The sequence below is a fragment of the Chenopodium album genome, chromosome 9, assembly GCF_948465745.1.
Source record: "Chenopodium album chromosome 9, dcCheAlbu1.1, whole genome shotgun sequence".
Taxonomy (NCBI): Eukaryota; Viridiplantae; Streptophyta; class Magnoliopsida; order Caryophyllales; family Amaranthaceae; genus Chenopodium; species Chenopodium album.
The window spans coordinates 63,213,604-63,227,481 of record NC_137842.1 but is presented as its reverse complement, the minus strand read 5'-3'; the positions used below and the strand labels follow the sequence as shown (position 1 = coordinate 63,227,481).

General features: G+C 30.0%; 1 protein-coding gene and 1 non-coding gene across 2 annotated transcripts; both read left to right on the top strand.

Moving 5' to 3' along the window:
• The first annotated feature begins 1,413 nt into the window (after positions 1-1,413).
• On the top strand, positions 1,414-1,896 carry LOC145557905 (uncharacterized). The gene has a single exon (XM_081619082.1). The coding sequence runs from the start codon at positions 1,414-1,416 to the stop codon at positions 1,894-1,896; it is 483 nt and encodes a 160-aa protein (XP_081475208.1).
• Positions 1,897-5,798: 3,902 nt separating this feature from the next.
• TRNAR-UCG (transfer RNA arginine (anticodon UCG)) lies at positions 5,799-5,872 on the top strand. The gene has a single exon. It is a non-coding gene; the product is annotated as a tRNA-Arg (tRNA).
• The last annotated feature ends 8,006 nt before the right edge of the window (positions 5,873-13,878 follow it).

The following is a 13,878-nucleotide window of genomic DNA, read 5'->3' as shown; positions in this document are numbered from 1 at the left end:
ATTATTGAAGTAAGCAGCACTTGACCACTAGTAGTAGTCAGCCAATATTGGTGGCATTGTTGGGGAATTTATTTCATGAATTGAACCTTGTTTTGGACTTGGCCGGTGGCCGGTGTCTATCATAGCGTCATAGGCTGTTAGCTGTTTTGAGTATTACCGTGTTGTTAACTTGTTGTAGAAATGTTCTTGTTGAGGTAATAACTGAATTCACATTGTAATTTTTTCTTCTTCTAGAACTTTGACTTGCAAAGTGACAACCTACCATATCTTTCATAACTTGAGTCGCTAACCATTTGTAAATTGTGTTGACAAACATTAAATGAACGTCTAAACCCAATGAGTACAAAATAAGTACTGTATTTCTTATATGATTCTGTTAAATATATACTACTCCCTCCGTCCCAAAAAGAACGACCCACTTGGGTTGATTACGCGGGTATTAAGGAAGTTACGTAAAAAGAAGTAAAAGTATATTGGAAAAATAAATTTACATGGGGTTTGTAAAAAAAAAATAGAGAGAGAAAGTAATAAAATAACATGGAAAATCAAATTTTTATATGGGGAAGCTAATTTTGCACAAATATTGTAGCAAATTGGTGGGTGTTTTAATGCAAATGGGTCATTCTTTTTGGGACAAAGTTTTGGCCAAATGGGTCGTTCTTTTTGGGACGGAGGGAGTACGTATTTTAACCAAACATATTTCTCCTTTAAGAAAAAATGAATATGACATAAACTTTGAAAAAGAAAGACTGTGGATAGTATTAAACATATATTGATAGATGTGTGATTTTGTTGTAAATTCTCAAATTTAACTACTATACACATAAGGCTCGTGGATGCATGTATCATAGATGAAAAAAGAAATTTGTTTGAAGTAGCTCATCACTCTAAATGTAGCTCATCACACAAATTCAACATAAACTAAATTGATCTGACATGACCCAAACCGATTATAATATGAAACTACAGGCTTGTTTGACATTTATTTATTTATTTATTTTTATAGTTTTCTGGTTTATTGTTTACACCATAAAAATAAAAAATAAAAAAAAAGGGTGTTTTCACTTTTCTTTTATCAGTTTTCAAAATTATCACGAGTTAAATAAATTTGACTAATTTCTTTTTTATTCCAAAAGGCAAAAAATAAATCAATGCGAAACGAACCCTACATTTTCTATTTTGGACCTATTTCTCCTATTTCTGAACTTTAGAGATATGAACTTAAAGGCCCAAACAAGTAAGACCCTTAAACTCATAGCCCAAACAAACAACTTTTGTAACTTTACTTCACCATCCCAAATCAATCATCTAACAATCCCATATCCAAAACCAACAAAACTTAAAGATAACAAAATCCATCCATTCATTCATCCACTCATCAAACTAACAAACCAAAACTAAAAAAAAAAAACAATGAACACCTCTAAATTCCTCCACACCCAAGTCTTAAAATCACCATTAACACCCCTTATCCAATTCTCACAACCAAGATCACTCCCAAGAGTTCATCTCCCTCGTATTCGCAGCACGAGCAATGGCCAAAGCAACAACGAACAACCAACATCAGTTCCTCCATTAACACCGCCGGAGACGGTGGAGATAAAGTTTCGTAGAGGATCAAGAAAGCGGAGACGACAACAAGAATCCGGTGAAGTGCCAATGATGAAGGCAGTGGCAGATAATAAGAAAAAATGGGAAGAAATGAGTTTGTCTGAAAAAGCAATAGAGTTGTATATGGGTGAAAAAGGGTTTCTTTTTTGGGTTAATAAATTTGCTTATGCTTCTATTTTTATTATTATTGGAGGTTGGATTTTGTTTAGGTTTGTTGGTCCTTCTTTGAATCTTTATCAGTTGGATACTCCTCCTCTTTCTCCTCAAGATGTGCTCAAGGGTTAATTTAATTAGAGGTTAATACAAGATTAATTATGGGTTATAACTATAATTATGTCTTTTTTATTTTATTTTTATGTAAGTCTTGTACCCTGATTTTGTAATGTCATCGGCAAACAGAAGATGATAGTCATTAGTAAAGAGGCAATAAAATTGAGAGATTATACTTTATTTTTGTCATTTTAAGTTTGTAATTAATGGTGAAAAAAAAAATGCTAACACTCCGTGATTTATATGATAGACTCGAAAAAAATGTTGGAAAGCTTAAATTATATTGATGCGATTTCATTTTATCAAAAAAAACATATTGATGCGATTTCACGAGTATATATAGTACATGAGTAAGAAATATAATACAACTAGATATATTTGAGTACTTGTCTAGATACATTGACTAAGAATAAAGAATATCTTTGACTATCAACCTAAAGAGTATCAAGGAATAAATAAAGGGATTATTATCCTTTACAATTTTAATGTACTAATTTACTCTCGTGTTAGTTTGACCCAATTTGAATTTAAATCTGAATAGTTTCAGCAAAATTATTTGATCGTATTTTCTAGCTAGTGTATTAATTAATTATATACGCTCTAGTCTTTAGCTTTGTTCCGTACATTTTGTTAATTAAACTACGGAGTATGACTTTTTTTCTTTTTCTTTTTTTTTTTTGGACAGAACTATGAGTCTATGACTCTCTTAAAAGGAAGGAAATATGAGCAATTTCTAGATCCTAATTAGCATCTTCTGGGTGGGGGATTTGCGTACACACAACAAAAAAAGGACTTTGAATAATTACTAAAATTTAGTTAAGAATTTACTTTGAATATTTTTTCAAAAAAACATAGGCCAACATCAGCTTAAATCTCTTTCATGTAGGGCTTCAACATAGCAAAACCATAAGCACACCACTGACCACCTAAACTTACATTCTTGGACGAATTCCTAAACTTGTTACACCACGCTTGGAAAATAATGTCCTGTGTCAAATTCTATGGAACCTTAGCTAAAAAGGCTCGTTTATTATGAAAACAAAAATAAAAGAATTGACTTGTACATGACTAATTTTAGTCCATTCCCGTTAAAAAAAAAAAAATAAAAAAAAAATAAAAAAAATTATATTAACAAGTTTTATTATATCTAAATATTAAAAACTAAAAACTAAAGTTCGTTGATAGTGATACCAAACAAGCCTCAAGTTACGGTCTTTATTTCTAGTTCCCTAAATGTATGTCAATGTCTTATAATTGATTTATCAATTGTTAGTCAAATAACACCCTTTATATCGATGTGCACCATGATGAGAACTATTCAAGTGAATGAACGGTCTATTTGCATTGTAAAGTGTTTTCTAGTCAACAAAAATAAATAAAATTAGGAAGCTAGTTTTCGGAAACCGTTACAAAGTACTTAGAAAAGTAAAGAGATAGTTGTTTTCTTCATGAATGATTATGGGAGCTGAGGTATCAAATCACAACAAAGGAAATCATTCACTTTGTACATTATAACACTTGAAAATAACATCTAGCATAAAAATCACTCAAAGATAACATAAGAAAGATCACAATTCATCATCACTCCACAAAAACACACATCACAAATATGGGTGTGACAATTTTTTCTACGCATGCAATTGAAAATAACAACCACCTATAGGCTATAGTAAATCCACTATGTAGAGTAACGGTTCATCAACGTTCTTATTAATCTTAGAGATACTTCCAACTACCTTAGTAAAATTGGGCAACTAGGAAATGGTCGTCGACCTAAAAACATTCTTGTGTACCATTATAATTTACTTTAAAATATATGAAATTTATGATGATTTGGAATCTAGGATGATATATTAGGTGCCAATCAAACACGGTATAAAATGAAGAAAATTCTCTTAGGTAAACTAATCAAATGTTTGAAGAATGTTAGGTTGTGAGATTGGAAGATGTGAACTCTTTGTCATCTTATGAATGCTTAGTTCAACAGTTCAATCCACTAGGCTATTATGCTAAGTGGATATAGGCCCATTTACAAAATAATATTCTCTATCACGTAGGGGTGCTAAATTGCTACGAGTCAATCGGCTTGAAAACTTTTTACATGTCTCAACTCATGCTCGCTAAAATTTTGAATTAATAAAACTTTCTCGACTCGTGCTAGTTAAAGTTTCAAGTCGAGTCGAGTAGCTCACAATTTGCTCGTTAAGGTTTTGGTCATGTTAAAGATTATAGGCCTTTATTCATTTTTGTTTACTTTGCATAGTTTATTTTCATTTTTATTTATCTATAACTAATACTAAAGTAGCAACCGCTTACATCATCCTTTCCTAAAACTAGACACATGTCAGATCGTCATTAAAAATTTTCCCTCCAAAACTATAAATGATGTCATCATGATTTTTTATTAGATTTACTACGTAATTAAAATTTTGATCAGCTATTTTATTATTAGTATCAATTTTCGAAAATAGTCTATCCATCTAATAATAATAATTTAATTTTTCTTCCTCGCGTAGCCCTTTTATTATTCAATTTTTATATGAACTCTAAATTTTATTTTTAATATTTGATGCATTATTTATTTCGGAATTTTTTTTTGTTTTAAATTTTGGTATGAAAAATAAACAATTTTTAAAAAAAATTATTTGTTCTAATCGTGCATCGCCATGCACGAGACTAATCTAGTTTATTATTAAAGATTTACTCTTTCTTTTTTTATAATATAAATTAATTCTTATTAAGTGCCAAATTATTTTAAACATGTTAACTTCTATTTCGTATATGTTAATAATAAAATATATAATCGAGTTGCTCACAAGCTTATCGTGTCGAGTTAGACCTTGCTCAACTCGTGCTCGTTAACATCGCGAGTCAAGCCGAACTCGAGCAACGCAAACTCCACTAGCAGTCTAGCTAGCACCCCTACGCTCACCCTATTTTAAGTTTTTAACTACTGTATTTCAAATGTCATTTTCCGGATTTGGTTTGTCACATTTTCATAAGAATTTTTTTTTAAAAAAAATCCATTTATAAAAAGTACATATATTTTATATATACCTCTAATAATTGCGCTTGTCTATCAATCTAACTAACTAAACCAAACTCCCCTTACTTATTCCCTTTTGTACTCTTTCTTTATTTGAGCCTAAAGATTTGTAACAAGCTTAACATTTGACACTTAGATTAAGATAGAATGTATATATAAGAATGGTGATTTCTCTTTTCTAATCCGATGGAACATATTATCACCTTAATTAGACCTTAGTACGTTAGACACTAAGACAGTAAGACCAAAGTCACACCTTTGACTACTTGACTGCTTCGCCAATTCAATTCTTTAGTGTATCAATGAGAAAAATTCCTCAAATAAAGGACATAGCAATAACACTCAAAAATCTACTACATGCGTGCAAAAATTATAAAATAGACTGATGTAGAAACTTTAAAATATCTAAAATGAGAATTATGTGTCAAAAAGAAAAAATATCTAAAATGAAAATTACAACTCAACATTTAGTAATAAACTCACAAAGGAGGTGATATACATTACAGTAATAAACTTTTGGTGTAATACTGTAATATAATGCATGATAAAGACTGATGACATGTGTATAATAAGTCACGAAATTTAGGAGTAATACTAGGAGTCTAGGATCACATTAATTGGCGGATCAATTCCAAAATTGTTGCCTAACACCTCGTATAACTTGGTTTTTACTAATTCCATTCAGCAGCTTTAGAGTATTATTTGTGAAATATAAAATATTCAAAAATTACAGATAACCATTAATGGAGTTACGGAGGTAGTATATCAGCACAAAAGTTAACAAATCTATTGCAAGAGAGGTCACTATCTAGCTTGGCAATGTGCACAATAAGATAACTATAGATACAACATCTACCTTGAGCAACAAGAAGACCGCATAGCGCAGTGGATTAGCGCGTTTGACTTCGGATCAAAAGGTCGTGGGTTCGACTCCCACTGTGGTCGATTCTTTTTTTTTTTTTTTTTTTTGTTATTAATTAAATAGTGTTCTGCTACCCTACATAGTACATAGTACGTATCTCCTTTGATATAAAATTATAAATAACACTTAGCTTTAACAATTAAATACTTGAGAGTGATGGATAGCTCAAGTGGTTAGAGCTTCCCTCCCGATTCCAGGAGATCCTGGGATCGATTCTCACCCCCGCCCTTGTGGCTCTCTAAACACCAAAAAAAAAATACTTCCTCCGAAAGGCATTGTATTAAGGGACGGAGGGAGTACTGTTTGGTAGACTCACAAAGATAATGCAACATATAAAATAGATTTTTGAGAGAGTGAGGTATAGCTCAAGTGGTTAGAGCTTCCCTCCCGATTCCAGGAGATCCTGGGATCGATTCTTACCCCCGCCCTTTGTGGCTCTCTAAACACCAAAAAAAAAAAAATTGATCCATGATGCTTGTTTAACCAATAAGATAAGATATACAATTAACATAATATAATTTACTCAATTAAGAAGACGACGATGATGATGCATCTAACAAAGGCTTGACGAGAAGAGGAAGTTAAACACCAATAGTAGCAATGAGGCAAGATGCTGCTATAACCGGCTCTTGTGCCACCAATCCTCTCAACTTCTCCATCATTCTTCCTCCCATTTGCTAATGTAACATAATAATATGTTATGTATGTTTATTTTTGAAGAATTTTGTTATTAAATTAGTATCTTTAAGTTATTTGGAATATATATATACCTAATAAGCTAAATAAGGTGGACTTATTTTGATTCACTAAATATATAATTGCTTGAGTTTGATATAGACATATGAAGATGGTAGTAGAACCCTCTAGCTTTAATATAGTCCTATTATATTGTAGAAGCTTCATGCAACTCCACTTTTTTTTTTTTTTAATTATTATTACTTGTATTATTTTTTTTAGACTAGAACACAAGAATTTTCACTATTTTACGAGCAAGGAGAACGTTATCTGTATTTCCTTCGCAATAATAATGAGTAACACTTAATTGGGGGAAAGAAATAAAATTATAACTTTAAAATAATTGTTTGTGTAATTTTCTAATATGAAAACAAAATTAATTAAGTAAATATTTTTTTCAAAAAAAAAAAATCGATGATTAATAATTTGTGCTTGCAAAGTGCAAATTAACTGATGCAACTACTATAGAATATTAAAATTCAGCCTTCATATTAATGTATGATTAAATTTTTAGCCATGTAACCTAAAACTCATATTTGAGGAGACACTAAGAGCCTGTTCTTTTCAGATTATTTTCATTTCAGTTCAACTCTAATAAGTTCAGTTCTTAATTTTCTTCTCTTATAAAATATTCAGTTCAGTTCAGCTCCAATCAGTTCAGTTCAGCTCCAATAAGTTCAGGTCAAATTAGTTCAGTTCAGCTCTAATAAGTTCTGGTCAGTTCAGTTTAATTCTGTTCAGCTCAGTTCAGTCAATCAGAACAAATCCTAATATTATATTGTAACCAAACTAATATAAGATATAACTAAACAATCAAAAGCAAGGAGATCAATGAGACTACAACTAAGAGTGCATTTGGTATGATTAGAGCAAACATAATGAAATGGCATTAAATTGAATGAGGGTAAGGAAAGGGTAATGCTAAGTGATAATATCCATTAAATATATAAATTTATCATCAAAACCATTGATGAGTAATTCAATCATCTTCTTCACAATTATCATCAAACAAACCATCACTTAGAAAAAAGAATGACATTGAATGTTCGAATTTTAATTTTTTAAAATCTCCATGCATGACAACTTGAGGAAAATTTTTTTTGAAATCTCGATGATGTATGGGATGACATCATTGAAGGAGAAAAAAAATTTAATTGGGGGTGATTGATATCATAATTCGAATTATTTATTTTCAATTTTCATAGAGTACTACCACTCAACTTTGTGACTATATAGGTAGTGTGAGAAGAAAGGGATTTTGAATTCAAACCATGAAGAGAGGTCATTCAATTTGTTAGTCAAAGATTGATTTCCTAAGCAAGGCGGAGGAGTTGCTTGTTGAAGGCCAGGTGATCTCGTTGTTTATCAAAGTTGTAGTGACAAGTGAACATTAGATGCAATTTGAACGAATTGTTTTACAATTTTGTAATTAGCCTGAATGCTGAATCACATACAAAGTAATCTATATCTATATATATTATACTAAAGTAATCCACGGGAATATTCTTAGATTACATATGTCAACACCACATAAAAAAAATTCCCGCCAAAAACATTGTTTTTTTTTTTTCATTTAAAAATAAATAATTTCAAGTTAGTTACAAAGCTGGAAATTTAAAAGCAATCAATAACTAAAAATTAATTTTATCAACTTAAAAGATAAGCTAGAAAATTTCAATTTTAACATACATAATCCTATGTTCAATTTGATTGAATTAAAAAAAGAACCAAGTAAATAAACATACAAAATGCATTTACCATATTATGCATAAAAATAATCTAATAACTATGTATTTTGAAAAATTCGAACATGACTTGGACATTAACTAGTACTCAGTACTACCTATAATAAACACATAAGAGTAATGTATATACGTGTACAGAATATGTAGCATATTAAGGAGTATATATAAGGAGATCTAGTTAGGTATAAAGAACCGCCAATATGGAAGATGTAATAAACATATTTGAATATAACTTGGCTTCAAACGTGGTAAAGTTGACCAAACACATGCATACAAAACAAAAGGGCTAGACTTGGAATGATTCACTCAAACAACTACGTATCAATTTTGGTCAAAAGTCAATAAAATCTTCTCCTCTTAAAAAAAAAAATAAAAATAAATAGGTCAATAAAATGCTGTATGTCTCCCATCTAGAAGGAAATGTGTGCTAACGAAACGTGCCCAATTAATAAGCGGATTGACGGTGGACTATTTTTCTTTTGTGGGGAATATTTCTAAAATTAGTAAAACGTCAAAGCTGAAAATTTTAATTATAAAAAAGCTACTACTCACGTTATTAAATTAGTTTTGGTCCCCCGTTCAAAAAAAAAAAATTAGTTTTGGTCCAATCTACAATTCTGCATTTAATTTCATGTTGTACCAACAGAATATGTACCAACGGTACTGCAATCTTGTGTAATTACCAACAAGTATGGGTGAATCATTGTCCTTCAAATATTTCACCTTATGTACTCTCGAACACTTTGACACTTTGTCCTTTAATTAATTAATACACCGTTACTTTGTATAAAAATATATATATATATTATTTAAAGTAAAGGAAATGTTTTATTATACTATAAATATAAATATTATGAAGCATTTTTAAATTATTAGTCAAGTTGAAATTGCAAGCAAAACGTTATAATTATTGAACAACTACTGTATTATATCCATCTAAAAAAAGTATTACAAATAAACTACAGAGTAGTGGGCTGGTGTCTATGCTATGTCACTATGTGTGGGGCGTATGGCCGTTGGATATATATTACGAATATATTAATCATTTAATCATTGTTTCTTGTGTTAAAAAAATATTCTTCACTAGATTAGTAAATGTGTTAATTCAATCATAATATCATATAGGCTATATAAGGTTATGATGTTTAAGTTAACAAGTAACAATGATAGCTTCCTAATTCATTTTTTTTTAACTTCCCATACTTTCTCCAATTTTTAGGATTTAGAATTCTTTTAAAGTACGACCTATCATAATCTATGCACTCATAACATAATGTACATTATCCTCTTGCTTAATGTTCTTTTACAAAACGTGTATGTATGCATATTTCTGCTAAAAGAGAAGTGGATAAAGATATGAATGCATGAAATGTGCACGTAGTGCATCAGAAGGTATGACCTAAATAATATAATCAACATACAAGTACAAGAATACATATGTTATGTCATTACCTTACTGAACTGATAAGTGAAAAGTGATGCATCACTCTATATTATGACAAAACTCATCAATTGCAAAGATAATTTGCATCTCGTTGATACCCGACATGAGTGAAAATTTTAAGAAGCAGACAGCTGTACCTTACTTGGTACAGCCAAAAAATGCAAAAAGAACATGTAACTATTTTGTAAAGAGCATACAATTATTTTGTAAAGAACATATAGTTGTTTTGTAACGAACATCCAATTTTATATATTTTTTTCATATCTAAAGAACATCTGTGATATTAATAAAGAACATGATAATATTATGTAATTAATAAACTTTATCTATATATAACCACCCTAATTTGAAGACAAAATTTAATAAACTTTTCACATTAAGCAATGATCATTATGTTGCAAATAAAGTACATTACACTGATTGATCAATGAACATAAACATATGTTCTTTTTATTTATTTTTTTGGTGCAAATATGTTATTTTTACTCTAGGTATATGTTCATTACATTTTGATAGTATGTTATTTTTACTTTAGTTATATGTTCATTACATTTTAATAGTATGTTCTTTTCACTATAACTTTATGTTCATTACTTTTATATATCATGTTCTTTCCTACAAAACGACTGTACGTTGCACCGTACAGGCACCTGTAAGAACCAACTATTGCTTATTTGAGACCATACAATGCTTTAAGCCAACAAAAATGTGTATGAGTCTTTCTATCAACAAAACCGAAAGGTTGGTGCATGTACGCTATCTATTTCAAAACACCTGGCCTTGTAAATTACAACAACAACAACAACAAAATTCACATCAACTTTTTGTATTGATTGATCAATTTCAAACCTAGGCCAAACTTAAAACAATTGGAATGTATGTTGACATTTTTCATATGAATGCTAAATCTGCCAAATTAAAGCAACACATTACCGACTTCTTGTCTATTTTCCCTTGCCGGCGTTTAATGGAGCATAGGGTTGGTTGGAGATTAATATAGAGGAAGGATAGAAGACGACTTTCTCACTTGATGTTCTAAAAATGAACGGTCTATATTAAATTTTGTACTACTATAGTTTCTGATTGCTGTTTTATTGAGAGCAATTTTTAGATGAGTTGTTTTTCAAAATAGCTATGTTAAAAGTGGGAATACATGGGACGAATAATGGCAAATTTATGTAGTACACTGTACACATAGAATATTTGTTATTAAAAGTTTGCTCCACTGTAATTTTGTAGGCAAAATTATTTTAAAATTTTTGACTTAAAATTCACATTAATTGTAAAAATATACAAAAACTTACGTGAAAGTTAGTTAAATTCATTTTAATGTATATATACTCTAAAGGGCTAGAAGCACACCTATCTTAGAAACCGTAAAAAGTCAAATGAAAAAATCGTTTTGAGCCGGAGGGACTAATTAACTAAAAGCATTAAGATGACTTGCTATATGTCAATCCATAGTACTTTGTTTGCAATAGGCACTACAAAAATAAAAGCTTTTTAGCAACTAAGTTTGGCAACAGATTTTTAAAATGTTGCTAAATAGCAACGAATCTAAATTTTTTCATTGCCTAATTAAAAGCGACATTTTATGCTTTAGTTTTTAATAAACAATGGCTACATATTTTTGATTTGTTGCTTTTTAAAACAAATTGTCTTACTAGTTGTTCATAGACGACATCATATTTTTCTCTTGTTGCCAAATAGTAACAAACTATATTGACAACAAATATTCTATTTGTATTGATTTAGAAACAAACAAATACAATGAATTTTTGAATTGTTTCCATTAGAAACAAGTCTTCTAAATTATTGTTTCTAATTGATAACGCATTATTTTGTTTGTTGCCATTGGAAACGAGTTGTGTTACTTATTGTTGTTAATTTATATGTAAGCCACTTTTTGCTGTAATGTATAAAATTATTTGTTGCTAAAATGACATCAAATAAAGACGGATTTCAATTTCGTCTCTAATTTAGAGACGGATTTTTTATTTTGTCCCTAATTTGGAGACAAAATTTTCAATTTCGTCTCTAATATTTTGTTCACTTATTATAAATTATATGCATAGAAGTAAACAAATAGTATTTGGTATAGTTGGTAAGAGATTCACCATCTAACTTTGAGGTCGCAAGTTCAACTCCTACCAAATGCGATTCTTGAGACTGGGGATTCAAAGAGTCTTACATGCAAAGTCGAGCCGAGTTGACCTAACCTGAGTGAGATTTCAAATTGGTAAAGGCCGAGATCAGGTTGAACCGAATTGCTAATTTAATAATTTGTTGCTATTTTTAGGAACCAACATTAATAATTTGTTGCTATTTTAGGACTAACATTAATATAATTTGTTGCTAACTTTAGCAACAACCAATGGTAATTTGTTGCCAAAGTTGGCAACGAATGCACTAAAAACAGCAACAATCATGGAAACTATATTTAAATTGATGCAATATTGCAACAAAATTGCTTTGCAACTGGTTTCCAAAATCCCATGGCAACAAGCCTTTTAGCAACAACAAATTTTTGTTTCCAACCCGTTGCTAAATAGAGTTGGCAACGAATTTTTGGTGAATAACAACAAATTTTAGTTGATGCCATATTGGTTTTTTTTGTAGTGAGGGTTGACTATCATTAAATTACACCCACAAAATATATTTGGAGGTGGAGAAATAGTAAAATAAAAAAAAAAGTTCCTCTAGAAGATTAGGTAGTATAATTGGACGTAAATCATGATATCACTATTCATACTAGTCACAAGAAACCCCTAAGAGGTGGCATCTCAACATAAAAGTTTAATAATTTTTTAAAAAAATAATAGAAGCTACTTGAACTAATTGGTTAATTAATTACTTGACAATATAAATGTAGAAAATCTGGATGAACTATAAGATTGGACCAGTTGTGACAGTACAAGAATGAATAAAATCATGGGTCCTCATTTCACATGTATATAGTGACTTTGGATATGGGATAAAAGTAGGTTGGGGTGACCGAATAAGTACATTTTTTACCTACCTACATATAAATATATGAACATAAAAACTACTCCGTAAATCTATATATTTTATCTTGTCAAAAAAAAAAAAAAAAATTGTATTTTTAATAAATGAATATAATTAAATTAAAGTATTTAATTTAAATAAAAGACAGTTGGTTGTTTGTGGACTATTTCAATTGCTGTCTCTTTTGAATTTTTTGACCTTATGAAGAAACAAATTCAAAGGTCATCCCTTTTGTTGCCTTTGTCAAAAAGTGTCCTACAACGTACTCTGATCCTTTTCTAATAATTAGTTATTACTTTGGAGGTTATTAAGTGTGTAATCCCTAATTTTGGGGTGTGATTAGTATATTTTATTGCGATAAATGCTTTCTCCATTTTTAAATGATTCAGAATATGTTTTCATACTTAATTGAGTTTTTTCATGATTAGCACTGGTGCGGGATTTTAATAGTAAGGGATTGAAATACGACATCAATGGCGCTAATTAATAGTGAGTGTGGAAATGCTTAGTTATTAGATGAATTTGACTCAATTTATTTAAAATTATGTTGCAAACACTGATTTATTTAAATGATTTGTTTGACTGGACTACACTTGAAATTAAATTATTACTTCTCATTAGATCAATTCAAATCAGTTTAACTCAAACAAATCCAATCCAAAGATTAATGTTAAGTATGCTTGACACTTTATAATGTTTAGAATTTAAAAGAATCTAAGTATGACTATATTGGATTTTACTTAAAATAAACCAATTAAATGATTTATCACTTGCATATGACTTAACAAATCATCACGATATGAGTCTCTTTGTTGCTTTTTATCTACAATGGTTTCAATATTCAACGTGGTCACAAAACCCTGGCCTAAAGCTGTCATAACACCGTACCCCTTAAATCTTGGCAATTGTTATGAGTAATATAAGTAAGCAAGATTCATATACTTTATACAAGAATAAGGACCATGACAATCACAGAACTATTCTATCCGCCTCTAAATAAAGTTTTAGAGTCTGTTCATTTCAGCTTTATTTCAGTTCAGTTTAGATACAATTACTTCAGTTCAATTTAGTTCAGCTCCAATCAGTTCAACTCCTAATT

Bases quoted from the DNA above. Each gene is read 5' to 3' on its own strand.
- LOC145557905 (XM_081619082.1), top strand. From the start codon at position 1,414: ATGAACACCTCTAAATTCCTCCACACCCAAGTCTTAAAATCACCATTA.